The sequence below is a fragment of the Mytilus galloprovincialis genome, chromosome 14 (assembly GCF_965363235.1).
Source record: "Mytilus galloprovincialis chromosome 14, xbMytGall1.hap1.1, whole genome shotgun sequence".
Classification (NCBI taxonomy): Eukaryota; Metazoa; Mollusca; class Bivalvia; order Mytilida; family Mytilidae; genus Mytilus; species Mytilus galloprovincialis.
In genome coordinates, this window is record NC_134851.1 from 44,304,161 (window position 1) to 44,318,810 (window position 14,650).

At 32.1% G+C, this 14,650-nt stretch overlaps 1 protein-coding gene across 1 annotated transcript; it reads right to left on the reverse strand.

The window, feature by feature from the left end:
- Window positions 1–1,889: 1,889 nt before the first annotated feature.
- On the reverse strand, window positions 1,890–14,507 carry LOC143058255 (uncharacterized). The gene is made up of 7 exons (XM_076231728.1): window positions 14,412–14,507; window positions 12,260–12,416; window positions 8,470–8,664; window positions 6,454–6,610; window positions 5,054–5,152; window positions 2,868–2,929; window positions 1,890–2,252 (listed from the first exon to the last, which is right to left on the reverse strand). The coding sequence occupies exons 2-7, from the start codon at window positions 12,340–12,342 to the stop codon at window positions 2,222–2,224; spliced, it is 627 nt and encodes a 208-aa protein (XP_076087843.1). The 5' UTR covers window positions 12,343–12,416; window positions 14,412–14,507; the 3' UTR covers window positions 1,890–2,221.
- Window positions 14,508–14,650: the final 143 nt, after the last annotated feature.

A 14,650-nucleotide genomic window follows, 5' to 3' on the forward strand; every position in this document is an offset into this window, starting at 1 on the left:
CACTTATACAAGTGATGTTGATAATCCATGACGAGGGAGAAAATTCAATGATGCGGATTAGTAAACAAAATCAGAAATAGATCGTGTGTAGCTGTTTTAATGCTTGCTCAAAGATTTCAATTAGGAATCATAAAACTGGAATTCGAAAAATATTCTCAGCAGACGTCATAATTAGCTTGACTTATCCAATCAAAAGACGTCAATTTCGTCATCATAAAATCTTTAAGTTCAGTATATTCTGAAAATCTATTCAACACATGTAATTATCGATTTGTTTACTTTTTTTGTTCATCCTCAAGACCTGAGGAAGAATCGTGAGCATAATAACTCAATAAAATTTCAGTCATTAATTGTTACATCAATCACAAAGTGTGGTTTTAGTTTTAATTTTTTGTAAATTTATCGTATTTTATAATACCTCTATATAGTCTTCAAGACAAATAAAGCGTATAATAAGATGAGCAACACGACGGGTGCCACATGTGAAGTAGGATCTGCTCACCCTTCCGAGGCACCTGAGATCACCTTAAATTTTTGGTGGGGTTCGTCTTGCTAAGTCCTTAGTTTTCCAACAAAATTACGACAAGAGAGGTGACTTCAGCTTCCCCTATTGTGAACATTCCATGTCTATGTAGCAAGCACCGGCAAACGGAGTATATATCTTGCAATTGATGCGAGATTCCCGGGCTTGTATTTCCTATTTTCATTTCCTTGATAGCGGTTTGTTGCCCATAAGGAAGCTGTTAAACCAAGAGTTCCAAATGGTGAAGTTGAAATCATCTCTTCGTGAATTTTACGGATGCCATCACTAGTTGGTTGACCGTTATTGAATAACCGTTTGACAGATGATATAAGATATGTTCCTTCTGTCGGAACTCCAATCCACTTCCCTGTTTGTAATAAAATGAGCAACACGACGGGTGCTACATGTGAAGCATGATCTACTTACCCTTCCGGAGCACCTGAAAGTATTCCAGTTGTTGGTGAGGTTCGAGTTGCTTAGTCTTTAGTTTTGCTTTGTTGTGTCTTGTGTAATACTATATGTCTGGTTTTGTTTAAGCCATTGCGTTGTCACTTTATTTTTTATCAAGTTTAACTGCCTCTCTGGTACCTTTCGACCCTCTTTTCAAATCCTTTGCAATGCATGTTTATTTGTCTGCATTCTGATAGCCAATGCAATGATAATGTATTGACGCCTCTGTTCATTTTAAGTATATCATAGATATAGGAAGACGTGGTATGAGTGTCAGTCATACAAATGTCCATCCAAGTCACAATTTGTAAATGTAAAAAGTAAACCAAAAGTAAGTTCTTCAACACGGAGCTTTGGTTCACACTACCAGCAATCAGTACAGCCCCCCCCCCCCCCCCCAAGACTAGCGTAAAACCATGTCAACGGGTGACCAACTTATAACTCTTGAACAATTATCTTAGACAATATCTGCAAACTCATGTTATAAAAAGTGAAATCACAAAAGTAATGAACTGAGGGTAATGCAAAAAGGAATGTCCTAATCAAATGACAAAATCAAAAGGTCGAACACGTTAAACGAGTAGATAACAACTGTCATATTCCTTACTTGTCACAGGCTTTTTTATGTATTAGTTGGTGGATTAAACATTGTTTTAAAGCAAACAAAAATCTCACTTGTATGGCAGTCGCATTAAATAAACGAATAAATAATAATTAAACTTTTCAAAAAATAATCCAACTCTCGTATTTTCATTTCAAGGATAGTGTTTTAGTCTATTATAACATATTTTACATATAGCAGCAAAACGATCCATGTCTGAAAAAGTAAATAAATCAAAATTTGACCTGAATTTGATAGCTATTTTTATCAAGGAGGGTAGTCAGCTATATCACTCTTCGTAGACATAATGAAATACCCGGTTGTATGTGTTTTATTGAGTCATTTCTGAATATATAGACATAATATATAAATAGATAAAATGCATTTGCTTTTGATAAGAACAATGATTATCAAATCATTTTATAACTTCTTGAAACCAGTGATTCATTTATTCATGAAACAAAACATTTCGTTTGAAACTAACAACAAAAATTTAACAACAAAATGATAAAACATAAATATTACACAAAACATATACTTCAATGGACGGAGAGTTAATGTCGCATTGTTCATGGTCATACAAAAATCTCTTTATGTGCATCAACTATTATGGCGTGTTTGGCTTTCGAATAAATTGCATACTTATATTACATGTAATCTGGTCGATGTATCTTTGGTCTGCAATTATATATATATAAGAGTAATTTAACATGAGACATTTGAATATAACTGCACAATACTTTTGGCTTTTTAAATGTTTATGTAGATAAAAATGTTGTAAGCAGAACATAAGAAACATATAAGTTATCTAAAATGTCTGCATTTCTTAATGTAAACATTAGGATAATGAATTAATTGACTTCCTATTTGAATACCATAGTTTTCAAATGTTCTATCATTCCCGGCTATCATTCAAAAGAACAATACATGAATTTAGATATTATCATCAAACATTTTATTAGTTCGGATCTGGTTTGTTTTTCAATTTCTAATAAACATGCTAATTGCAGGAGTAGCTGACTACCAATCGATTGTAATATATAGTTTGAATAATACATTTTGTAAACTCCTGGCGCTTATGGCGCCGATTTTCAGACATTTACAGAGCACTTGTGATCAAAATCATTTGTTGTGTTGCTCAGTTCTTAGTTTTCACTGTTGTCTAATGTGTACTACTGTTTGGTTTTGTGTTTTCTTTTGTTTTTTTGTTGTTATTGGTATTATCATTTTTTAAATGAATTATTAGTTTGAGTATTCCTTCGCTATGGTTTGCCTATATATTTATACACAAACCTGTTATAATCTGAACGAAATGAATCCCTCTCAGTCCGTACGTGTGGTCTTTTAATGGCAAACTACAACCGAACAGTGTGATTTAAACAAACAAATACAGTTAGAAATAGATAAGATTATTTATTCTATAGTAAATACGTTCATTTCGTCATTGCCGAACGTTTGGCAAATGTTTTACATATAAACAGACTGGAAAATTGTTTATTATAATTATAATCCTGGTACTTTTGATAACTATTTGTATCTAAAACTATGGCTAGCCATGATATTATGCACTAATAAGCGTGTGTAACTTTTTGCACATACATGTACTGCGTTTTGTCTTTTGATCAAAGTATTTCAAGTTTTGTTATCCACTACTGTGGATTCATTTAATTTTCGTGGACTAGGGAAAACTTGTATATAAAAAAGAAGATGTGGTATGATTGCAAATGAGACAACTATCTACAAAAGACCAAAATGACACAGACATTAACAACTATAGGTCACTGTACGGCCTTCAACAATGAGCAAAGCCCATACCACATATTCAGCTATAAATGTTCGTTGATATGTAATTTCGTTAATTTGATGAAGTCTACATATAACCCTATTGAAAATTTATCATTCGTTGAACATTTAATTTCGTGGTTCACTTGAAACCACTGTCACGGATAGACGAGAGCTGACTTAGGAGTTTGTACCTACAGATAATAAATGACTACTTCTTTAAACAAAATAACAATTTAATATTGTACAAATTTACAAATATAACTAAATGAAATCAAATGAAATAATAATGTCAAATGTTTAATGAACTGTTCCTTCTTTATATTTAGCTTTGAATCTGGATAACGATACTACGGAATTTTACGTATTTGGTTTTTGGTAACTACACAAAACTGGCCCAACATAAGCGGTGTACACATTACGGCTGCCCTATTGTCTAGACTCGACTCCAAATATTGTAGGTTGCCCAACTATTGATGAAAAACATAGAACGTCGCACCGTCAACAGGTTTTACCACCATTTGTAATATATCTCCATACTTTACTAATCAAAACTACATACATCTAGCCCGAAACTGGGACCTCAGAAATCCAGTGTGTGTGTCCATGCCACATTGTAAGCTAACTTTATACAAAACATATCTGGCCACACCTTGACTCGTTAAGGTGTTACCTGAGAGTGAATAGTCAGCTCATCAAATACAGGTATCACATGTTACTCAACCCGTTCGACAAGTTTACAGGTAAATGCCCAAGTAAATAGTGGACACTACCTAATTAATTAGATGTAAAATGTGGACATGTATTATACACTGAAGTCTGCAGAATATAGCATTTATAAGATACTGACGCTCTGCAAATCGAAATAGAATTAACAACCAAAATAACAACATATATGTGAGTAACCAAAGTCAACCTGTGACAACCACGAAATCCCCCAAAAATGGTATCCAACGAAAATTAATGAATCCACAGTATATATTTTGCTTTTAAAATAGTTTTGGTTTTGCTGATAATAACTAAACCACATCGTGTCATTGACACTCATACCGAATACACTGTTAGATTTATATACTATGATAGTTATAAAACGATAACGGACTTCCTAATGTTATATCTTGACACAGTGTTAATATCATATTTATAAGATTCACCGTGATAAAATGATTAATACAAAATGACAGACTATTTTATATAGCGAATAAATTTAGAGAGTATTTCAGAAATAATTTTTTTTGAAATCTTGATACATTTATATATATATATTCAGTTAGATGATAACATCATTAAGATTAAACAACCTAAATATGATATCAATGTGATGAACGGTTTATGAGTCTTCGGAAGACAAAACGCGGGTCTGACGCAAATTCAAAATGTCATTCCGAATATCTATGATGAGTTAATTATACTTGTTTTTATTCACAAGAATTTGGTCCGTACAAATATGTAATATGTTTGCACGTCCTTCAATAAGAAATGAAATTGACAATTGACTAACATTAAAATCTAGGTTACTTACAATCATCATACCTTAACATTCCATGAATATATTTGAGCATAGACGAGTAAACAACTTAATGTATTATAAACCACCTCAAATATATTGACCGAATATAGAAAACTGTAAATATAACATAATAAACTTTATTTTGTTAAAACCCATATTACAATTTGAAAAGTTTTCTTTCACTTACCTCTTCAGAACAAAAAGATTTGTTGTAGTATACATGGTCAGATCTGTTATCAGTGTCTGTATTAGCTGACGGTTCTGACGCTGGGTTGTAAATATATGTCTGAAAAAAAATACCATAGACACCTTAGTTCTAAATTTATACTCTGCTTTTATCTATATAGCCTGTTGCTATATGTATTTACTATAATTTTTATATATGCGTTTATCTATTAGAGAACAAAAACAAAAAATGTTTTAACAATACTAGCCAATGAAGAGCATTTTTGTTTTCAAGTAGTTGTTTTTAATGAGATAAAAAGGTTTTGAACAGATGTATAAAATGTCTGTAACCAACTTTAATACGTTCGTCTTTATTGGCAATAGATTTGCATACCTGTGTTCTGTGAGTCTTTTAGATATCAAACTTTACACCAAACATGTCAATTACATGCACCACTATGTTGTGTTTACAAAGAATGTGGGACACAATAAAACAGCATATTCTTTTCTGACGTTAATATATCCCTATATAATATACCTATCCGTCGATAGTATTTATTTTGTTAAAACCCATATTGAAATGTGAAATTAAATAATATGCATCTCCTTCCTGTTATGAATCAATTCTTTCTAGATTTTCGGGCTTTTTTGTGTTTTTCTTAAGAGTTTACTGGTCATTTAAATCGATGTTAGATATTCGAACTATTAATAAACCAACTGTTGCCTTATCTTACAATAATATTGTAAGGCTTAGGTTTGCCAAAAAAAAATCACCGTCAACATCCCTTACAAAACGTGTACATTCGGTAAAAACATGTAGTAATTACATCTTCCAACACTGTACTTATGTCTAAGATTGCTGTTTCAAATCTTTGGAAATAATTTTCATTAAGAAATGTATCAACCTTAAACAAAGCCCATTTTTTATTTCAGCTATTTACCCGCTTTATCAATTCCACTACGTTTGTGTCCTGTTTTAAAGTTTTCGACACGAAGCTTAATTGCAAAGACATTTATGTTTAACATGTGCATTTGACGGAGTATAATTTGTGCCGTAAATGTAAGTTATAACTTTAACCTTCGTTTAATATCTCATTAGATTCCTAAATGATCTAATCGATCTATTACTTTGGTTCATTAATCGGTTTATGAGTTAGATATGTATCATATAAAACAACAACAAAATTGTGAGTAAAAGTTTTTCTAATGAAAATGTCTTACCAAGTTTGGCTTTACCTATATATTTTAGCTGCTTATTGTTTTTTGTTGTATCTGATCGTCAAAACGTTGTCGCTATGGCCCTAAGCATTACCATAGACATTTACTGTCGAAATACGAAACTAATACAATTACATGTGAACTATTAAAGGTAGTTCAATGGTTAAAGAGTTTCAACAAATACTAGTAAATACATGTACTTACATTTCCCCTTTTGCTTGTTAGATCTTCAATCACCGTGTATCTTCTATCGTCATCGTTATATGTACTATCCCTCATTGAGAAGTACATATTAGATGGGATCCTTTGACGACCAAACAATCCCATGGGATGGTTATAACTTAGGGTAGCCTGGTCTGCACTAAAATTTAATGCAATGAACTTACTGTAAAAATTGCTGGTATTCAACGTATAGAACAAAACAAATATGTTCTGTCTTGTATGAAGGTTTTTTAGTCAAATAACCATAATAACGGAAGAATGAAAAATTTGATAAAACCATGTCAAACGATAATTAAGATTTGAATTCGGGCAAAGTTGGCCTTACATGAGTTTTGCTATTTGTAAGGTTCTTTATTGGTGATATAACTCTTCAAATTGTCCGGCTTTATACATCATTGGTTTCTAAATACTCGAATACGTGACATATATAACGTGGTTTCAATTGAAAAAGTGTTTGTAATTCGTGTAATTTTTGAAGGTAATAAACAAAAACTGTATATGAAAGTATGCACATACACCTTTCAAAGAGTTTCAATGCCTCTTTTGGTATTTATCGTCCCTCTTTTACAAGGGTTCAACACTTATTCAACTTAAGGTCAAATTCAGTAAATGAGGCCCAGTACATATCTTGGTAAAACATTTTATATATACATACTACATTTTCGTTTTCTGAAATAACTTATGAACTATTTTGCAATAAGTGCACATTTGTAACGCAAGCTCACCAAATCGTAAAATGGAAAATGACAAAATTGTCTTTATAAAAGGTCAAACAAGATCAATGCATTGGCGTTGTCGATTAGTATTGTAGATGTCGGTTTCATTGTTTTCTTATAAGTATACGGCCCTCAAATTTTGTTTATACATTTACACATCTGTTAATTAGTTGGTATATAATCAAAAGTCTACGTTTTAATGCATACCTTGCAATTACGTTACGTTTATTTCGACCTTTTCTGTTTCATATTGACAAATACTTCCCCAGATGTATTGAATAATAATGGTTGGTCACGTTTTACATGTTAAATGCTTTCATACAATATGACAAAGGGTATGTACGGTTGACGAACACACGTAAGACCCGTCTTGATGATTTCTATTTTGACTTCAAAATATGTAGACATGTAATAATAATCATGGCTATCATAGGAATTAAATGGAGTTCAGCTTCAATGTTAGTCTTACACAAACCATAACATTACATATAAATAGTTTTTGTGTGACAAAGGCATTTCTAGAAATATACTATGTAAAAATATAAATTCACCAGTAGAACATGGGAAAGAAGATAACTCAACAAAATTTGCTGAACTTAGGCCTCGTCAGAGAAAAATCGCTAAAATAAATTTGATTTACCAGATGTTGCATAGCCTATAAGTGTTATCGTGAGAACCAAATGCATGCTCAATTTATGTTCGTTTGTACTTATTGCCAAATGTAAGAAAGCACTAATACGGAAATGTGTGTTCATTTGTAAGACTATTCTCACTGTTTGAGAACAAACAAATATAAGAATGCTCTAGACCATTTTACGAAATTTCTACACAAAAAGTCAATAATATTTCTATATTAAAAAAAAAACACGTTTACAAAAAACATCGTATTTATTAAAGAAAGATGCAATTTATAGTCGATTTGCAGTTAAAAATCAACGTGGCTTGATTAAAAGCAAAACTTGACATAGCCCTGTTCTTGCACCCTGACCTTTTAAGATGACATGTTTATTAAATAAAAAAATTACAAATAAAAGAATTATTATTACATGTATATGACATTGCACTTGCCTATAAGTCTAAGTGTTGTTTTTCTTTTAAATATATTTAGTATTGATGCAAGACCTTATTTTATTTGTGGTGGTTTACAACGCCTTGTCATTTTAAAACCCTTTTTTTCTGTTCTGAACATATTAAATGGTGTTTATATCAGTTTTGTAATACTTCTTACTGAAACATAACATTCCAATGTCAGTTGTTCTAAAGAATGTTAACAAAAACTCACATATAGTAGTCTTTTTCATTTTTGTCCTTTGGTGTTCTACCTTTACAAATAAAACAAATCACGATTGCTACTATTATAATAATTCCACCACTCCCACAAGCAGCAGCGATGATATACTCTGATGCAAGAAGCAGTCTTTCACCTTTCGTACCACAGAAGTCACCGGCGAAGACATATTTTCCATCCCTCTTACATCTGCAAAATTATAAGGAAATCTAGTTCAATACTTAGTATTATAATATCCTTGTAGGTTACACGTACATGTAACTTGTATACAATTTCAAAATAAAAATCACGTCATTGAAGACTTCATCATTAATATATTGAAATGTTATAAACGAATGTCATTAGTCAAAAAACATACAATGTTCGACCAATTTTCGTAAATTTATCATATTTTTTTTTCATTTTGTAAAACTACCTTTTCAAGTGGTAGCATGTGTCAGATATGGATACTAAAAACTTCTAAATATCTTTCAGAATATTCTAAGATAATATAAACTCACTCCGATTCAAGCAAAATATTTTAAATTGACACTTCCAGATGCTTGATGTTTTGATGAGTGACATAGTTTAGGATGCATGATTTGTTTTATTAGTTTTTTTTTTGCCTTTTACCAGCTGTTGATAACCGCTAGCATTCTCATGTCTGTCCTTAGTGTCTTTTTGTTGATGGGATAAACAAGAACCCGGTCACGTCCACTCTGTGTATTTGTTAGATGTATTTCCGATTGTATATAACTGATGAATTCTTAAATTGTTTGGTATAGTTCGTTCTTATATTGTACTGTTACATCAATGTCCAATGTTAGGGAATGGTCGGGACCCCGTGAGCATTTTGTATAAAACTGCCAGTCCCAAGTCAGAAGCCTGTTATTTAGATGTTGTCCATTGTTGCTATGTTACATATTAGTTTTAGTATATCAATAAGGACGTTAGTTTTCTCTTTTCACTTGGTTTGTATTTATCATCTAGGGGCCTTTAATAACTTACAATGCGTTTGGGCTTTGTTAATTGATGAAGGCGGTACGGTAAACTAGAGTGCATTTATTTCTAACCAAAATTTTGTAAATGTTGTTTGACGTTTGTTTTTTTCTAAACTCTACAAAAGTAGAACCAAATACATTGTTTTACTAACCCCGTTTTAACTTTCAATTATGAATGCGCATGTTGTTGGTAAACAGCTTTTAACAAACGTAGAACAAAAGAACATCGTTTAATCAGGTTGAAGTTAGAAAAAAATGTACCGTTTGTACAAACACACAAGGAACGACAAATGTAGACGCATCTTTAGCGAGTGCATAGTTTGTCAACGTTTGTGTAAACTTTGCAAACATATGTTAGAAACAAATGATCAAAACATGTGCTCGCTTAGCCGTTTGCATCGGTTGTGTTAGAAAGAAATGCACTCTTATACATATTATTTTTTGCGTCATTTGGTCTACTGTGATGAGATGCTTCATCAGCAATATACATGTATACCATGAGAGCATTTCTTTTTAACCTTAATTTTGTAAACGTTGTGTTGCGTTTGGTACATTTTGCTTAACGCTATAAATGTAGAAACAAATACATCGTTTAATTTGTGTTTACTGATACTGTTTCAACTTTCAAAAATGCATAAACATATTGTCGGTTAACAGATTATTACGTGATTATAGTTAAATGTGGTTCCTTCAACCAACATAGAGTGCATGTGTTTCTAACCGATATTTTGTAAACGTTGTGTGACGTTTGTTGTTGTTTACTAAACGCTACACAAGTAGAACAAATACATCATTTAATCAGTTTGTACTGACCCTGTTTGTCCATTCAATAATGCATGCACATATTGTTGGTAAACAGACTTTTTTACAAATGTAGAACCAAATACATCGTTTAATCAGGGTAAAGTGAGCATTAAGTGTAGCGCTAATTCTAACAAACGATGAATGACAAACTGTAGAGGCATTTTAGCGAGCTTATTGTTTGTCAAAGTGTATGTAAACGTTGCAAACGTATGTTAGGAACACCTGATCAAAATATGTGCACACTAAGCCGTTTGCATCATTTGTGTTAGAAAAGACATGCACCCAAAGTAATAAATCACAAGACTTCACAAGATTTTTCTATTTGCAAAGGTATGAGTTAAAGTGTGTTGCCTATCATTAAGTTTATTAATAAAATGTTTCGGGATTTTTTGCTTGAACTCTTTAAGAATGGTTTCCTTTTCGAAAGTCTCCCAACAATTGCCTTGATTAAGCAAGTTATTTTCCTATATTTGTATTATGTTTTTATGATATGATAGGTACTATAGCCAAAATTTCATTGAATTGTTTGTCTTTTATGCAGATTGTTCCAATGTTTTCTTATGATTTATCTTAAATTCATAGTTGATGTTGGAAACAAATGTAACGTTTGTACTAACAAACGATGAACAACAAACTGTAGACGCATTTTTTTTTGCGTGTGTATAGTTTGTCAAAGTGTATGTAAACTTTGCAAACGTATGTTAGAAACAAATGATCAAAACACGTACGCGCTTAGCCGTTTGCATCGGTTGTGTGAGAAAGAAATTCATTCCATATCTTATTTTTTTTTATTCATAGATGAACCTCTTAGGGAAAAAAGGACTTAGCAGCATTTAGGATATTCACTCTGCGCCTAATAAATGTTCTTTCATTTTTTTCAAAGATCATAATAATGTTGAGCGCATCTACCCCATCCAACTATGCTAATGCCGCTACAAGGCAGCACTCGCACCCGCAAAGTGGAAAGGGATTAATATAAGTTGCAAAACTTGTTTCCCAATCCACTATAAATAAATATGTTTAAACTAACTCACGGTACATAATACAACAGATACAGTTAAGTATTAACTACTTATAGCTTAAAACGGCAATGAGGATCGACTGAAAACAAAACGTTATGAAAAAATAATGATTTCAAATACACAATCGTGAACCTTCTATTTCTTTGTAGTATCATTTCAGCAGCGCACGCATACGGAGTATGTATCTCCCAGTTAATATTATTCTCTAGGAGATGTATTTCTTTTCAGCATGTCCTTATAATGGTTGCAACTCGAAAGAAAGCTATCAAACCAAGAGTTCTATGTCGCAAATGTTACTGACGTCATAAAAAGTATGTTAACCTGTATGGTATAACCATTACACAGATAAATACAGATATTTCAAAACTGTCGTATTACAATCCCATTCCCTGTTCCACAAATGTAACATATCAAATTATCCTTATTACTTGGTTTTCAGTAACATGAACAGAATAATTGGTGCAACAGGCGGAGCAGGATTTGCTCATCCTTCCGGAGCACCTGATCTTAGAAAAAAAATTAGCCTGGGTTTGTTTTGCTCAGTCTTTAGTTTTCTACATTGTATGTGGTGTTTTATGTACTGTTGTTTGTCTGTTTGTCTTGGATTATATTTATGTTCTTGTCGTGACATGGTCAAGTAATTTTTTAACAAATAATTTAAATGTCCTTAGGATATGTTTTTGAATTTAAAAGGTAAAATTTAGCGTTATATAACCGGGTTCAATCCACTATATTCTACATTTTATCATTCCTGTACCAAGTGAGGAATATTACAGTTGTTTTCCATTCGTTTGATGTGTTTTGTCGTTTGATGTTGGCATCTGATTAGGGACTTGCCGTTTTAAATTTCCCCTGAATTAAGTATTTTTATGATTTTTTACTTTTTTCTAATGTTGGTGTAGAAAAATGCTTATTTTGTTATTTAAAAATCAATTGTTGGGTAATTTTGTTGACACACTATTCTCTTAAAACACTTACTGACAGACTGGGTTTCCAGATATATCCAAGATACAGAACCCTTTATTGTAACATGTTATATTAAAACAACGTGACTGACACATTTTGCTGGTTTCGTTGAATGTATATCCTAGTCCACACAGTAATTGCGAAAAATTCTCAGTTATTTTCTGTACATCTGTGAAAATAAAGTTATAGAACACATGGTGGTTTACTTATGTATGGTTAAATATGTTATACTATATCGTCATAACGGACAACAAAAGCATGATAACGTGATATTTTTTTTATTCGGAAAAGTAATTGTTTGATTGTAGTCATTTGTCGATATTTGAAGCAATATAATGTATCTAAGGAGTAAAACCGATGAGAACAAAATATAATTAGAGACTGGACAGATGCGTGTTAATATAAACACATCCACAAATAAATTATAATATACTTGACGGATGTTTGAATATACACTAGTATTTAAAAGTGTATTTACGTGTTTTTAGAATCTAAAAAATTGAAAAACAAACATTTTAAAAAAGTGCAAATTACACTATTATGTAAATTATGAAATTGAGAATAAAATTATTGAATGATTCAAAGAGTAAACGATTCGACCTAAGAGTGGAAAACAGCCCAAAGGCCAAACATTTGTCATCAATGAAACGAGAAAATAACACACGAGAGATGGGCTTAACTGACCTCAAATAATAATTATATATTTATTCATTGACAATAAAAGTCATGCAAAAAATATAAATAGAATAAATCTTTTAAAAAGTACATCTAAAATCTAAGAACAGTTATCTTAAAAATATTACTGTAAATCAACTTATTTTCGCGGATACATTATTTAGCGTTTAGCCCTTTTATATCAATTTCGCGGCGATTTATTTTCGCAATACTCGATTTACTTTATGTGTTCAGTAAAAAATCCTGAAAGTTTTACTTATTCGCGACGATTCATATTCGCGATATGTTTATACTCGAGAAAGTCGCAAAAATAGATCGCTCTAGAAAATAATTTGGTTTCCAGTATTCACGGTCCTTTCAGAATGATATTTACTTTAAGCCTTGGTCACACCTTATCGGATAGTTCTAACGAACGCCTAACGGATAACTTTTTTTTAATCCGTTCATGTCGTGTTCTAACGGACGTCTAACGGATAAAACGGATGTTGAACGAATGTGAAACGGACTTCTACCAGACGTATAACGGATAAAACGGATGATGAACGGATCTGAAACGGATAATGCCAATTGAAAATTTTAGTTAGGCAACCATTATACAGGCAAAACACTGCCCTTTAGCGGCATATTGAAGAACAAACCAAAACTAGTTACACAGAAAATTTTCAATATTAATGCAATTTACATGTATTATTATTGTCACCTTTTTTCGTATATCTTGTTTATCCGTTTTATCCGGTACGCTTCCGTTAGGTGTCCGTTTTATGAGGTACTCGTCCGTTGGATGTACGTTCGACATCCGTTCTGTCCGGTACGTCTTCGTTCCTCATCCGTTGCATATCCGTTGCATGCATGTCCGTTATGCATTCGTTAGGCGTCCGTGTTAGTTGGTCAGTACATCAACAGACTCCCAACGGATAACAATTTTGTCAACGGACAACTTTTATTTTCATCCGTTATAGGCGTCCGTTCGTCCTATCCGGTAAGGTGTGACCGAGGCTTTATATTGCATTATATGAAACTAGATACGAGATGTTTAAGCTGTTTTACAATTATTTGTTATGTGCATTCAACAATATAACAATATATGAATTAAAATAAAATTAACATTTGTTGTAACATGTTATTTTGTCTATTTAAATAATATCAAATAAATTTAATATCCTGTATATCATTATATTACCCGTGATAACCAAGCAATCGTGCTACGAATGAACCCAACCCTTAAAAATAAAGATGTCTGACGTATATACAAAATTTAATCCTGGTATCTACGATGAGTTTATTTACAACCACTGGGTTGATGCCACTGCTGGTAGAGTTTTAATTCTCAGAGGGTATCACAAGCCTAGTGGTCAGCACTTCTGTGCTGATATGAATTATCATTGATATGGTCCGTTTACACATTGGCCAATACCACACTCAACTTAAAAAGCATACGCACATTTTCAGTTTTTGATGACAACTGTAGTAATGTGTATTGAAACCATACCTTCTTTAAGCCTGCTTATTGTGCTGATTAGTTGCTCTAATTCTAAATCTTTGAAAATATTATTGGTGTAAAGTTCAGTTGTTTTTTTTATAATATCACCAAGCCTTTCCTTCCCTGCATCTTTCAATGTGCCTACATGTTCATCGTCCAATGTCAATAGATCAATTATCACTTTATAAGCTACCTTTAGCCTAGAATAAATAAAAAGATATATTGAATTTGTCGGGGTGCTGCTAATA

Excerpts from the sequence above, each read along its gene's own strand:
- LOC143058255 (XM_076231728.1), bottom strand. The coding sequence starts at position 12,342 with ATGTGTCAGTCACGTTGTTTTAATATAACATGTTACAATAAAGGGTTC. Across the intron at positions 6,611-8,469 it reads AATGAAAAAGACTACTATAT|TGCAGACCAGGCTACCCTAA; the intron begins GTGAGTTTTTGT and ends ATTAAATTTTAG. Across the intron at positions 2,253-2,867 it reads TTTCGTTCAGATTATAACAG|ACCAAAGATACATCGACCAG; the intron begins GTTTGTGTATAA and ends ATATAATTGCAG.